Source organism: Bos grunniens, chromosome 11, assembly GCF_055505025.1.
Source record: "Bos grunniens cultivar Pamir isolate PY7600 chromosome 11, Bosgru_T2T1.0, whole genome shotgun sequence".
Classification (NCBI taxonomy): domain Eukaryota; kingdom Metazoa; phylum Chordata; class Mammalia; order Artiodactyla; family Bovidae; genus Bos; species Bos grunniens.
Genome location: NC_141175.1, coordinates 61,221,331 through 61,234,066, shown reverse-complemented (window position 1 = coordinate 61,234,066; position 12,736 = coordinate 61,221,331). Strand labels below are relative to the sequence as shown.

Sequence of the window (12,736 nt, the reverse complement as noted above, 5' to 3'; positions counted from 1 at the left end):
CTGTTTTTCAGAGGAAACTTGTGTGCCATATATACTTTTGTTGAATAACAGAAGTGAAAGGGAAGGGTGTTCAAGCTGGTCTTTGCTAGCCAGTAATGTTCCTAAGTGCTTTGCATTCAGTGATGAGGAGTGGGTTTCTAATTCCCCAAGGAGATCGCTCATGACTCCATTCATCTTTACTCTTCTACATCAGATCCAAGACAAGTCAATGACCACGTGGAAAAAACATTTGTTTTCAGTGAAATTTATTTCAAAATCATTGAACAATCTGATCATTCTTCCCTATTCATAAATGCTATGCTATGCTAAGTCACTTCAGTCGTGTCCTACTCTGTGTGACCCCATAGACGGTAGCCTACCAGGCTCCCCCGTCCCTGGGATTCTCCAGGCAAGAACACTGGAGTAGGTTGCCATTTCCTTCTCCAATGCGTGAAAGTGAAAAGTGAAAGTGAAGTCGCCTAGTCGTGTCCGACTCTTAGCGACCCCATGGACTGCAGCCTACCAGGCTCCTCCATCCATGGGATTTTCCAGGCAAGAGTACTGGAGTGGGGTGCTATTGCCTTCTCCGCTATTCATAAATAATTCTATTTAAATAATCTGAGCTTGTATGCTTTCAGGCTTGGTGAAAGGACTTGACAGAAGGATGGCACTCTAACCCAAAGGAAATTGGTTCCACAGTTACTGAAGGCTAGGATTTTTCACAGATGCGCCTGCTTCTAGGCCCCCTGGAACTAAATTAAATAGACTAACACATCAATAAATAAATAAATAAATAGTTAAGTGGTTGCTCATCAGAAGCTGGGTGCAAAGGACAGAGGATTTCTTTGAAACTAGTGTGCCATGGTTTTTGCCAGGCTGGCTTTGAGTGAGTAGAAGAAGTGAGAGAGGGGTGGCTCAGTGGATGGGGTCTGAGGATGGGCTCTAGGAGGAGGGGATTGTTCCTCCTGGCCGTGGGGAGATCTCTAAGCACTAATGCAGGGAAGGCAGTCGGGCATGGATCAGACAACAGTGAAGTTCAGGCTGCAGCTACATTCTTCCCTTCCCTTCTGCCAGTCCTCGGGGTTATTCAGCCCACGTGGACTCCCTGGGTATGGCTTTCTTTAGGGAGAGAGGGTTTCCATTCTGAAGTCAGTTATATCCTGGCCACCTCGAAAATGTCCCAGGAAGACGGGCCTTTCTTCGATTTGAGAAGTGCTGATGTACCAGTTAGGGTACAGGACAGACTCAAATTCAACTGTATTCTTGATTTCTGTCTTGTAGAAGACAAAACGCTTTTCCATATTCCTCTTGGGGTAGACTTTGGGGTCTACTTCCTGCAGTAAAACAGAAATAAACATCTTTAAGAAGGAAAGGGCAAAGACATTCTACCCTGGTCTGGACAAAGTTGTTCTCTGGGTCATTTAAAAATGGATCAGCAGGGCTCGGGTCCAGGAGCCAGACTCCTGAGTTGTCTTTGTGACCCCGGCCTTCTGTGTGGTGACAGAAGGCACACTTATCCTTCTCTGAAACTTAGCATCAAATGCTAGTGTGTATAATATAGGTGGAAATGTTTTCAAAAGTGAAAACTAGGTAAAAGCTTCTAGGTGTAGCTAGTTTCCAGGGACTTATCCTGTGTTTTTCCTCATGGCTCTGGCTAGAATGACTTCAAGTTGGACATGAAATTTTTGCTGGGAAAACTGGTGGGAAAAGGAGGTGTGGTTTTGGGAGTGCAGTGGAGATGGCAGTGACTGGTCCCTTGAACCGATTAAGTCCTCAAAGTGTCATCTATCAAATGGTGGTTGTTGTTTAGTCACTCAGAAGTGTCCGACTCTTATGTGATCCCATGGACTGTAACCCACCAGGCTCCTCTGTCCATAGCATTTCCAGGCAAGAATACTGGAGTGAGTTGCCATTTCCTACTCCAGGGGTTCTTCCCGACCCAGAGGTCTAATTGGAATCTCTTGCGCTGGCAGGCAGATTCTTTACCTCTGAGCCACCACGGAAGTCCCATCAAATGGAGGAACTCTAACAATGTATAATCTGTTGGGTGGCAAGATGGAAGAAAATCTGCAGAATAATTTACTTTTTGTGTGATGGGAGTGAAAGCTACATGCATTTGACACTTACATTAAATTGATTTCCATTTATGCAAAATTATCATGTCGATCTACTCCCAGAGGTTCTGGGGAAGGGGGAAAGTTAGTTGTCTGTGAAGTAAGTGATGGCTAGCGATGCCCCAGAAGAGCTTGAGAAGGGCCTTCAGCCCCTGGTATTCACTCACCTCCAGCTGCAGGGTGGGCGTATCACCTTTTTTCACACAAGACAGGTATAGATTCTTGTCCTTGATACCCAAGGCCACAGGAATCTTGTTGTCTCTTTCCTCTCCTTGCACGAAGCTCATGCAGAACACCACTGGGGAGAGGAGAGGGGTCTTGTGGTCAGGGATATGGCACTGCAGGGTCAGCCCAATCCCTGGACCCCAAGCCCAAGACTCATACAGTATAGCATCCTCTGTGGGAACCCACACTGAGGTTCTTATGGCAACCCACACTGAGGTTCCTACAGCCTAACAGATAGGGTAATCCCACAGATCATAGCAGCTTCAGTTTCTTGAAACAGGTTTTTCCCTCAAATGGTCTGGGGGTTTCTCAGAGACTCATCATAGTGGCAATGAAAAATCAGGGGCTCTAATTTTTAAAAATAGGAGAAAGCTCTCATGTCCCTGACTGGTCCACAAGAACAGAACAGTATGATCAACATGAAAATTGAGAAAAGAGATAAAGCTGGGCTCCTGAAAGACACTGGTCATGGATCTATTTCAAGACTATAAACAGGAAAGTGGGAAGAACCTGGGAAAGGAGAAGCTTAGCTGGGAAAAGGGGTTCCAAAGAAAAGACATGCATTTTTAGTCTTCCTTAGTTATAGCTGTCTCACTTAGAGGCCCGAAGGTCATGCTCAGAACACTGTTCTAAAGAAACAAGGTTGTCTTGGCTTGGTTGAAACCAGGATGCTTTCCCTCAGGGATGCCTCTCTTCAAGGTCAACACCCTTTGAAGAGAACAGTCTGGCTGCTCCTTTCAGCTGCCCTCTTGGTTACGCCCCTGCATACAGGGTTCAGCCACAGTGGCAAAGTGCCAGACAGATTCCTGCAACCCGTGGGCCACCCCTGGACTTGAAGCAATGCCAGTGACATGGGCTTGCCTGGTGGCTCAATGGTAAAGAATCTGCCTGCCAGTGTAGGAGACACAGGTTCGATCTCTGGTCTGGGGAGATCCCACATGCCACAGAGCAAGTAAGCCTGTGCGTCACAGCTACTGACACTGTACTCTAGAGCCCATGAGCCATCTACTGAAGCCCCCTCACCCTAGAGCCCATGCTCCACAGCAAGAGAAGTCACTGCAATGAGAATCCCATGCACCACAGCTAGAGAGTAGCCCCAGCTCATCACAAGTAGAGAAAAGCCCTCACAGCAACAAAAACCCACACAGCCAAAAATAAAGAAAAATTTAAAAATAAAAATAAAAAGGTTGCCAGTGACAGTAGAGAGATATAAGTTCCTGCTTGTCAGTTAGGTTTCCCTCTAAGGAACCATCTGGTTTTGGATGGGAAGGATGTTAGGGGTAAGGGGGCAGGGTTGAGAATGAGGAGGGACAAATTATCTCCTCACCATTCTAGTTTCAACCCCAACAACCGGAAGAAAGAACCCACAGGCAGTTAGGTCATGTCCATCAAATGACCTCTTTCTAACAGAAGCACTGCCATTAAATGACTTGGCTGGGCAGTGGTCCTGGGCTTGCTGGAGCAGTCTAATTTCTCAGAGTCACCTCTGTTGCTGAAAAATGAACGTACTAAGGGACTCAATGTGGTCTCATCACTAGAATCCAAACAAAACGTTTGCATGTCCTTCATTATTGTTGTTGTTATTTAGTTGCTAAATCATATCCCCTTGACTATAGCCCTCTAGGTCATGGAATTTCCCAGGCAAGAATACTGGAGTGGGTTTCCATTTCCTTCTCCAGAGGATCTTCCTGATCCAGGGATTAAACCTATGTATCCTGCATTGACAGGCAGATTCTTTACCATTGAGCCATCTGGGAAGCCCCAGCATGTTCTTTATTATATGCTATTTCACTGCCATGGATCATTTTCCTTAATGGTCTGCTCTGTTGAAAATGTAGAGAATTAGCAAGCAACGAGGAGGCCAAGAAAAGAGACAAAGTCCCCAGGTACCTTCTCGGTTCATTTCCTGTGAGAGGAGGTGGAGAGCCTTCAGCACACATGGGCTAGCCAGCACCAGGGATTTTTGCTCTCTGTCCTGGAGTTTGCACTTTACTGACTGCACGGGTGCGTCACACAGAAACTCGTCGGAGGACGTTTCGAAGATGACAGGCTCTGAAATGTGGAGCACAGATCTTGTTTAGGGAGATTCCCAGGTGATTATGGGAGGCAGAATTTGTTTCCTTGGAGGACATCTGAGCATGCCTAGCTGATGCTCGATTACATCAGTGGAGAGGAAGTTGGGGTGGGTCAGAACACTGCGCCTGGCACCCTAAGACGTAGGTTCAAACTTCAGCTCTATTACTTGCCGTGGATGAGCCATGGAGTCACTTATGTAAAATGGTGGTGGCAACAGATGTGGCCGAACAAGGACATCCTGAGATTCACAGGATATAATATAAATGAAAGCATACAGAATGACTGGCTGCTTTGCAAATATGAGTAGTTATCAAGGTCCTATTTTAAGAATAGTTTCAACAACTAAAAAGGAGAGTGAAACCATCACCAAGTTGGATTCTATACAGTAGTGTATTGAAATGTAACATTTTGGGTACCATTTTATGCAAGTCTGTAAATTCGAGAAAAGCTTCCATAATTTTAGGATGCATAGCATGATTAGCCAGTTACATCATTATTTCATTAAGGAAGAACTCCTTAAAAAGTCTTTTAAGGGAGCAAATCAATCTGATGGAAAACAAAACAAAAAAAGACTGGTTTCAACTGAAGAGATGATTAACTGAGCTTCTAGGTGTCTCTGTTTTCCTCTCATTACTGGGCCCTCTACTTTTAAAGGGTTTCAGCCTCGGGGGTTGGGGGGTGTTAGCTGTTGGGTTATGGCCTCTGAGAAGGAAATGACCAGTGATCTCATGTCTGCCCTCAGCTCTCATTAGGTACCTTCTTCAAAGATGAATGAAAGGATGCTCCTCAGGTCATCATCATGGAAGACATGTGCGTAGGCACTGTTCCTCAGCTTCTCCATGGCCACGATGACCGACACCACCTGCCTGAAGCTTTTGTTGTAGAACTGGTGAGAAATCTGCAGCTGGATGTTTCCATCTCCCATGGAACCGAGGTCCAGGTGTTGGATGCAGCTCTGTGAAGAGACCAAAGAAGTCAGCGTGGGAAGGTGGTTGGGCCAGACAACTCCTGTTTTGACACGAGAGAGGAGGAAGGAGGAGATTCATGCGTGCTCAGCCACTCAGTCATGTCCGACACTCAGAGACCCCATGGGCTGTAGCCAGGCTCCTCTGTCCATGGGATTCCGCAGGCAAGAATACTAAAGTGGGTTGCCATTTTCTCCTCCAGGGAGTCTTCTGGACCCAGGGATCAAACCCACTGCATCTCCTGCATTGGTGGGCAGATTCTTTACCACTGAGCCACCTGGGAAGCCCAAGGAAGAGATAACAGAGCTTCTAAAGATAAACTTTCATCTCTCTGCAACCCAGAGAGGTTAAGTGGCTTATCCAAAAACATCGGCCAGTGAGAGGCGGACCCTAAACCATAATGTAAGCTTTCTAATGCAGTATACAACATTCTTCTAGAATAAATCCATTCTTACCTTATCTTTTCTTACACATGCTCCACCTAACCATAAACTTATACCTTCTAACACTATTTATCTTTTTGGAAGCCTAATGCACCAACGTTATGTATTTCATTTTTCAGGGCTATGATGATCAGATTTTCAATATGTCTCTGCCCAATCAACAATGTTCTATACAATCTTTTTCTCAAATGCTTTCTCATAACCATCCTGCAAAAAAGTGGTTACTATTATGAAATAGTTCCTCAATTCAGAGAAACTGTTTAACTAACTGCATTAAGCCTTAACTGAAGTTGCTTGCAAGGCATGATAATGGTTTAAAAGTTTGAAGGACAGCTCAAGAGACCTGTAACAACACAGAGGAAAGCTGAGTGGGAGGGACATTCTGCCCAGAGCAGAGGCCCCAGGAGAGAGAGCCAGAATGCTGCAAGAGACTGTGGGAGGGAGGGCTGGACAGAGAAACTGGGCTCCATCTAGGGCTGGAGAAAACCAGTTGTGCTGGTTTTAAAGTCTTTAAAGAAAGGAACTTTCAGCAGGACAGGAATGCTTGATGAGGCTGGAGGAGGTTGTCACGAACTAAAAACATCAGAGAGAACAGCTGCCTGCTAATTGGTACAACTGTGCTAGCTCGGCTGATGGCTGAACTACCTGAGAGAGTTATTAGATTACAGGAGTTACTACATTTACAGAAGAGGAGGGACAGCTGGAGGGTCAACAACGCTCTCTGGGTCACAAAGCATCTGACACTACTGAGTGAGTGAGCACACACACACAAAGAAACACTCCTCTGCTAGATAAACTCAGCTCCTGCTGGTAATATCTCAGAGCCAAGGGTTGCAGGATGCTAGGGTCTCGGACATCATCCTGCTTATGACCCTTATTATTCAGACTAGCATCAAAGGGGTAAAATGACTTGCTCAAGATCCAACAGCAAGTGAATAATTTTCTCGTAACTCCCAAACTCAACTTTTTGTTTACATCATGACTTGTTGTCCTTAAGCTCCACTTCAGGGAGCAAAAAACAATCCCACCCTTGAAGGAGGCAGACATATTCATTCTCAAGGTTATCATCTCTGGGTCAGGTTCAGTTCAAGTGATTAATGTAACTTCATCACTTTTAGAGCTGAACACCTCTCCTAAAAGAAGAATTAAATTTGCTTGGAAGAGACAACAAGCACTATCTCTACTTAAATTCCCCTTCTAAAAGCCTCTGCAAGCATGGCCAGCATCACCAAGCCTCAGTGAAACACTGGTGGCATGGGAGTTGCAGAGTGGCCAGCTTCCATTTATCTCACTGGAAGAGGATAAAGTCATTTTATCACAAAATTCCATAGGAACAAGCCGGCCCAGAACACTTCCCTTGAGTCTTTCCTCTGTCAGAGCCCCTCAACATGTTGGGATCAAAGCCCATAGACTCACCTTCATCTGTTTGGGGCCATCAGCCTCAAATAACAGCTCATTCTCGTCACTGTAATAAAAACAGAAAGATTGCTCAATTTCATCTCCTGGACAAGATTAGCTTTTCTTCCCTGTTGATAATCTTCACCATCAATGCATGTGTGCTAAGTTGCTTCAGTTGTGTCTGACTCTTTGTGATCCTGTGGCTCCTCTGTCCATGGGATTTTCCAGGCAAGAATACTGGAGTATTGCCATGCCCTTATCCAGGGCATCTTCTGGACCCAGGGATCGAACCCATGTCTGCTGCATCTCCTGCATTGCAGGCAGATTCTTTACCCACTGAGCCACCTGGGAAGCTGGGCAATAGGAAACTGCAAACAACATGTTCCTTAGGGCTGCCTGAAGCAGGTAGTTGCCATGGTAATATACAAGGGACAGCACAGGAGGAGGGCAGGTATCCATTGCTGTCTGAGCTCTCTGTTGTATCCTGAGACCTAACTTCCAGCCCGGTGAAAATCTGAGCTTTCCTTCTCAGTTAAGCCAAATCTGCCAAGGGATCCCCTGGATTGTCCACTTGGAACCTTTCTTTCCTGTTTCCATTTGCAGGAAGCCCCTGAAGCAGCATCTGGGTGGCCTAGGGGTACCATGGCTGGACCTGCAGTGGGACATCAGTCCTTAAACCAGGTTGACTTGGAACCCTGCTTGCCACTGTAAGAGGCAGTTTGGGAGATGAATCTGGTCTCTAAGCACATATAAAAATCCACTCTTGAGAGGAAAGCCCTGCTAACACAATTGGTATCAATTTTCCCACTGACCTGTAGTAAGCCATCATTTCGTTGATGGGTTCAGGTACGGTTGCCATGGCTGTTTCAGAAACCTGTGCAAAGAGGAGAAAAATGAGTGACCATTTGCCATGCCAGTCCCCATGAGGGCTGCCTTCTTCACATGTGAATTGCCCTCAGCATCTTGTACCTGGCAGGCAAGCAAAGAAGCCATTTTCAAATGAATGAGTGAATGCACGAAAGTCATCCTTTGGGTTCAGAGTAAGTGAAAGTCACTCAGCTGTGTCTGACTCTTTGCAATTCTTAAGGCCAGAATACTGGAGTGGGTAGGTGGGTAGTCTTTCCCTTCTCCAGGGCATCTTCCCAAACCAGGGATCAAACCCAGGTCTCCTACATTGTAGGCGGATTCTTTACAAGCTGAGCCACAGGGGTCCAGAGTAAAGCATTTGCTAAACCAAGCCCAAACCAGGAGCGGATCTCTTAGGTGATCTGGGGGAGAGGTAGGATCCTGAGCTCTCAGATGCCAGCTGCTAGATAAGTGGTATTAATTCCCCTATTATTTTGCAAGTTATGGTATTATAACATAGCTGGCAGTTTTGCAGAAAGCCCAGCTGTCAGGCAGAGAAGGAAGAGAAGAGAGAGGGAGGAAGACAGAAAAAAAGAGAGAGAGAGACTCCTTTAAGACCTAGTCAGAAGGAAGAATTAAAGTGGTACCTGGGCAATGAAGGTTGGCTGGAGAGAATAGGATCCCTGGGTGGCTTGCTGTGCCTCCAAGCGGGTATACTGTCTGCTGGTCTCTCCTACCTATTTTATGGCCTTCAAAAGCAGAAGTGGAGAGCTGAGAGATTTCCCCTTTGGTTAACTGATTTCGCAACCAAGTTAAAAAAAAAAAAAAGGATTGATGGTAACTCCTGGGAGAGAAATAATTCTCCAGTCCTTGGGAGGGCAAGTGATAGCCAACTGTGACACATCCTTGCAAATGTGTCATCATGCAAATATATGTTGGTTTTTCTGACAACTTTTGTGCAGATGATGTGAAACCAAAATAGCGGGTTTTCCTAGGTAAGAAGGATGTTTTAATTTCGGATCTCCGGGGACAAAGTGGAGGACACACAGAGGCACACGCACAAAATTGCTTCCTCGCTCACTCCTTGCACTTAAGTTTAGGAAACTTCTCACTTGGAGATGAATAAGTGAGCATAGGGAAGTGACAGTAACCCTGTGAATTCTGAACCCATCATGCTGTTTTCTACCTTGAAGGCTCTGGGTCAATTACTGAAGCCTCTGGGGAGACATTTGATCTTGCTAGGATGAGGCAGGGAAAACACAGTTGTGCAGGGATGCAGGCTTCAGATGGAGCTGGGGGAACCTTGGAGACAAGCTCATCCAACCCATTCTGACCAGGTGCTGGTATCCTAGCCGATTGCATATGGAATCAACATTAATATTTGTTGGACAGTGAAATGAACCTGGATTGAGAACCTGTTTGAAAAGATTGTGAATAAGTTTCATAATCACATTCCCTTTTTAAAATGCAGAGACGTTGGGGTCTTTTCTGGAAGAACAGTGATTAAGACTCTGCGCTTCTACTGCAACGGGGTTAGGTTTGATCCTTGGTTGGGGAACTGAGATCCCGCATGCCTCATGGTGGGGCTACAAAAAAAACTGCAGAGATGGTTTATGCCTAACAGAATTTTTTTTTTCTGTTAAGTCTGAGAAGCAAAAAATTTCTAAATAAAAATATTCAGCTGAGACTATATCTGTTGGTAGCTCCAAGAGTTATTAGACATTAGACCTTTTTTTTCCTCTAGTTTTATTGCAATGCTATTTACATTAACCTTGTATAAGTTTAAGGTGTTCAACAGGGGCTTCCTCAATGGCTCAGAGGTAAAGAATCCACCTGCAATTCAGGAGATGCAGGAGATGTAGTTTCGATCCCTGGATTGGGAAGATCCCCTGGAGAAGGAAATGGCAACTCATTCCAGTATTCTTGCCTGGAAAATTCCATGGACAGAAGAGCCTGGTGGGCTACAGTCCATGGGGTTACAAAGAGTCAGACATGATTGAGTAACTAAGTACAGCACAAGGTATACAAGTTGATGACTTTATATATATATGGGTGAGTATATATATATATATATATACACATATAGCAAAAAGTTTAACCATTCATAAACTTATACATATATACACATATGTACTATATGTGTATATATATACATATATATACACATGGTGTTGAGAACATTTATGATTTACCTTCTTAGCAACTTTCAGCTATATGATACAGTGCAGTACAGTGTTAATTGCTCAGTCGTGTAACCCCATGGATTGTAGCTCACCAGGCTCCTCTGTCCAATACTGTATTACGTATCAGTATAGTTAATAATAATCACTATACTGTACATTAGATTCCCAGAACTTAGCTATCTAAAAACTGAAAGTATCATACATACTCTTTGACCAACATCTCCCATTTCTCTCACCCCCTAGCCCTTGGCAACCGCTATTCTTTTCTCTGTTCCTATGAGCTTTGCTTTTATTTTATTTTTTTTAAGATTCCATGTATAGGTGAGATCTATAGCTTTTGTATTTCTCTGACGTATTTCACTTTGCATAATGCCCCTCAAGTTCATCTGTGTTGTCAAAAAGATAAGATTTTCTCCTTTTATTTTTTTATGGCTAAATAATATTCTTTTATATACATGTTGCTGCTGCTAAGTCACTTCAGTCGTGTCCGACTCTGTGTGTGTTATATATCTCTAAATTGAGATATGTATCTTTGTAATATAGTCTGAAATCAGAAAGTGTGATACCTTCAGCTTTGTTGTTTTTAAGATTGTTTTGGCTATTCAATGTCTTTGGAGATTCCATACACATTTTTGAGTTGTTTTTCTGTTTCTGTGAAATATGCTGTTGGAATTTTGATAGGAATTGTGGTGAATTTATAGGTGGCTTTAGGTAGTATGGACAACCTAGAGGGGTGTGATGGGGATGGAGGTGGGAGGGAAGTTCAAGAGGAAGGGGATATATGTATACCTATGGCTGATTCATGTTGATGTCTAGCAGAACCATCACGACACTGTAAAATAATTATCCTCTAATTGAAAATAAAATACATTTTAAAAAAGAAAAAAGATATTAGTTATTCTAGTTCAAAACATGGGATATCTTTCCCTTTACTCATGTCTTTGATTCTTTTATCAATGTGTTATAATTTTCAGTGTACAGGTCTTTTCACCTTCTTAGAAATTTATTTCTAAGTATTTTGTTGCTTTTGATGCTATTGTAAATGGCACTGTTTTCTTTATTTCTATTTTGCACCAGACTTTGTTTAACTCAGACATCAGAAGCATGCCTGCCTGGGTACTGCTCCAGGGTAGCCCTGGAAGAATGAATGAATAAATAATCAGGTCAAAACTAGCGCATGGAGTCTCAGAACGATGCCTTCTCTACCCCCTTTGTCACCTATATTATAGCACATTTAAAAAATAATTTATTATGTATTTATTTTTGGTTGTGTTGGATCTTCATCACTGTGCATAGGCTTTCTCTAGCTTTGGCCAGCAGGGACTATTCTCTAGATTTGGTGCACAGGCTTCTCTTGTTGCAGAGCACAGGCTCTAGGGAACTCGGGCTTAAGTAGTTGCAGCACACCGGCTCAGTAGTTGGAGTTCCCAGGCTCTAGAGCACAGGTTCAGTAGTTGTGGCTCACGGATTCAGTTGCTTCGTGTCATGTAGGATTTCCTGGATCAGGGATTGAACCTGTGTCTTCTGCAGTGGCAGGCAAAATTACCACTGAGCCACCAGGGAAACCCTATAGCACTTATAGCACTGAATCGGAACCTGGCTCACTTACCAGGTTCCTTTAGGAACTTGTGAACTCTCAGAGCCGGGACAAGCACACTGTGATGTGCAAGTTCTGGCAGTAAAACTTTGCTCAGCATGGTTCATGGGAGACAGTTTTTGACTTTTGCAGGCAGGAGGGAAATAGACTTTCCCATGGGCAAGGATCATATAATGGTTTCACCAGCCAGCTTTCTGATTGGGCCCCTAGTATCTTGATATTGAGCCTCCCAGGCGGCTCAGGGGTAAAGAATCTGTCTGCTAATGCAGGAGACATGGGTTTGATCCTTGGTTTGGGAAGATCCCCTAGAGGAGGAAATGGCAAGCCATTCCAGTATTCTTCCCTGGGAAATCTCATGGACAGCAGAGCCTAGAGGGGTACAGTCCTTGGGGTCACAAAAGAGTCAGACATGACTTAGTGACTAAACAACAATCACAACAAATCTTGATATCAGGAAGGCAGATGCAAGAAACCTATCTTTGGAATGTTGTATGTTCCACATGGAATCTAAAAGTTGCAACCTGTTCAGTACATCCCTTTCTTGTGGGTTTGGGGATCTGTAGTCATTTCCTAAGTCTAAGCCCTCATAAAAGTGGAGGTCTGGTTCTGCAGACTCTGTTTTGCCATCATAGGATCCACTCTGGAAATGAACTCTTGGTCCTCAAGTCTCATTGAAAGAACTACCGACTTCCTCAGACTCTTTATGCTGGGGCCCTGGTGGTCTGGTAGTTCTGTGGGTTCTCCTGACAGAGAATCAGAATTGGTGATGTGATTAGAAGCCAAGTGAAGGAAGATGAAAACCAGCGGCAGTAAGAGAAGTAGGCAAGGGACTCAAGCATCATTTCTGAATGAATCCGTTCTGTTTCTGGGACTTGAGATAGAGGTCAGGAATAAAATTACTTCTCCATCT

General features: G+C 44.2%; 1 protein-coding gene across 1 annotated transcript; it reads right to left on the bottom strand.

Annotated features, from left to right (window-relative positions):
• Window positions 1-228: 228 nt before the first annotated feature.
• IL1B (interleukin 1 beta) lies at window positions 229-8,808 on the bottom strand. Its single transcript, XM_086323731.1, has 7 exons — window positions 8,694-8,808; window positions 8,013-8,074; window positions 7,219-7,267; window positions 5,151-5,349; window positions 4,209-4,370; window positions 2,261-2,391; window positions 229-1,313 (listed from the first exon to the last, which is right to left on the bottom strand). The coding sequence occupies exons 2-7, from the start codon at window positions 8,057-8,059 to the stop codon at window positions 1,101-1,103; spliced, it is 801 nt and encodes a 266-aa protein (XP_086179857.1). The 5' UTR covers window positions 8,060-8,074; window positions 8,694-8,808; the 3' UTR covers window positions 229-1,100.
• Between the last annotated feature and the right edge of the window lie 3,928 nt (window positions 8,809-12,736).

What these genes read in the sequence shown, in the direction of transcription:
- IL1B (XM_086323731.1), bottom strand. Translation starts at nt 8,059, where the DNA reads ATGGCAACCGTACCTGAACCCATCAACGAAATGATGGCTTACTACAG. An exon ending in GAAATGATGGCTTACTACAG is followed by an intron (nt 7,268 to 8,012) that starts GTCAGTGGGAAA and finishes TTTTTATTACAG; the next exon opens with TGACGAGAATGAGCTGTTAT. An exon ending in CGCCCACCCTGCAGCTGGAG is followed by an intron (nt 1,314 to 2,260) that starts GTGAGTGAATAC and finishes GTTTTACTGCAG; the next exon opens with GAAGTAGACCCCAAAGTCTA.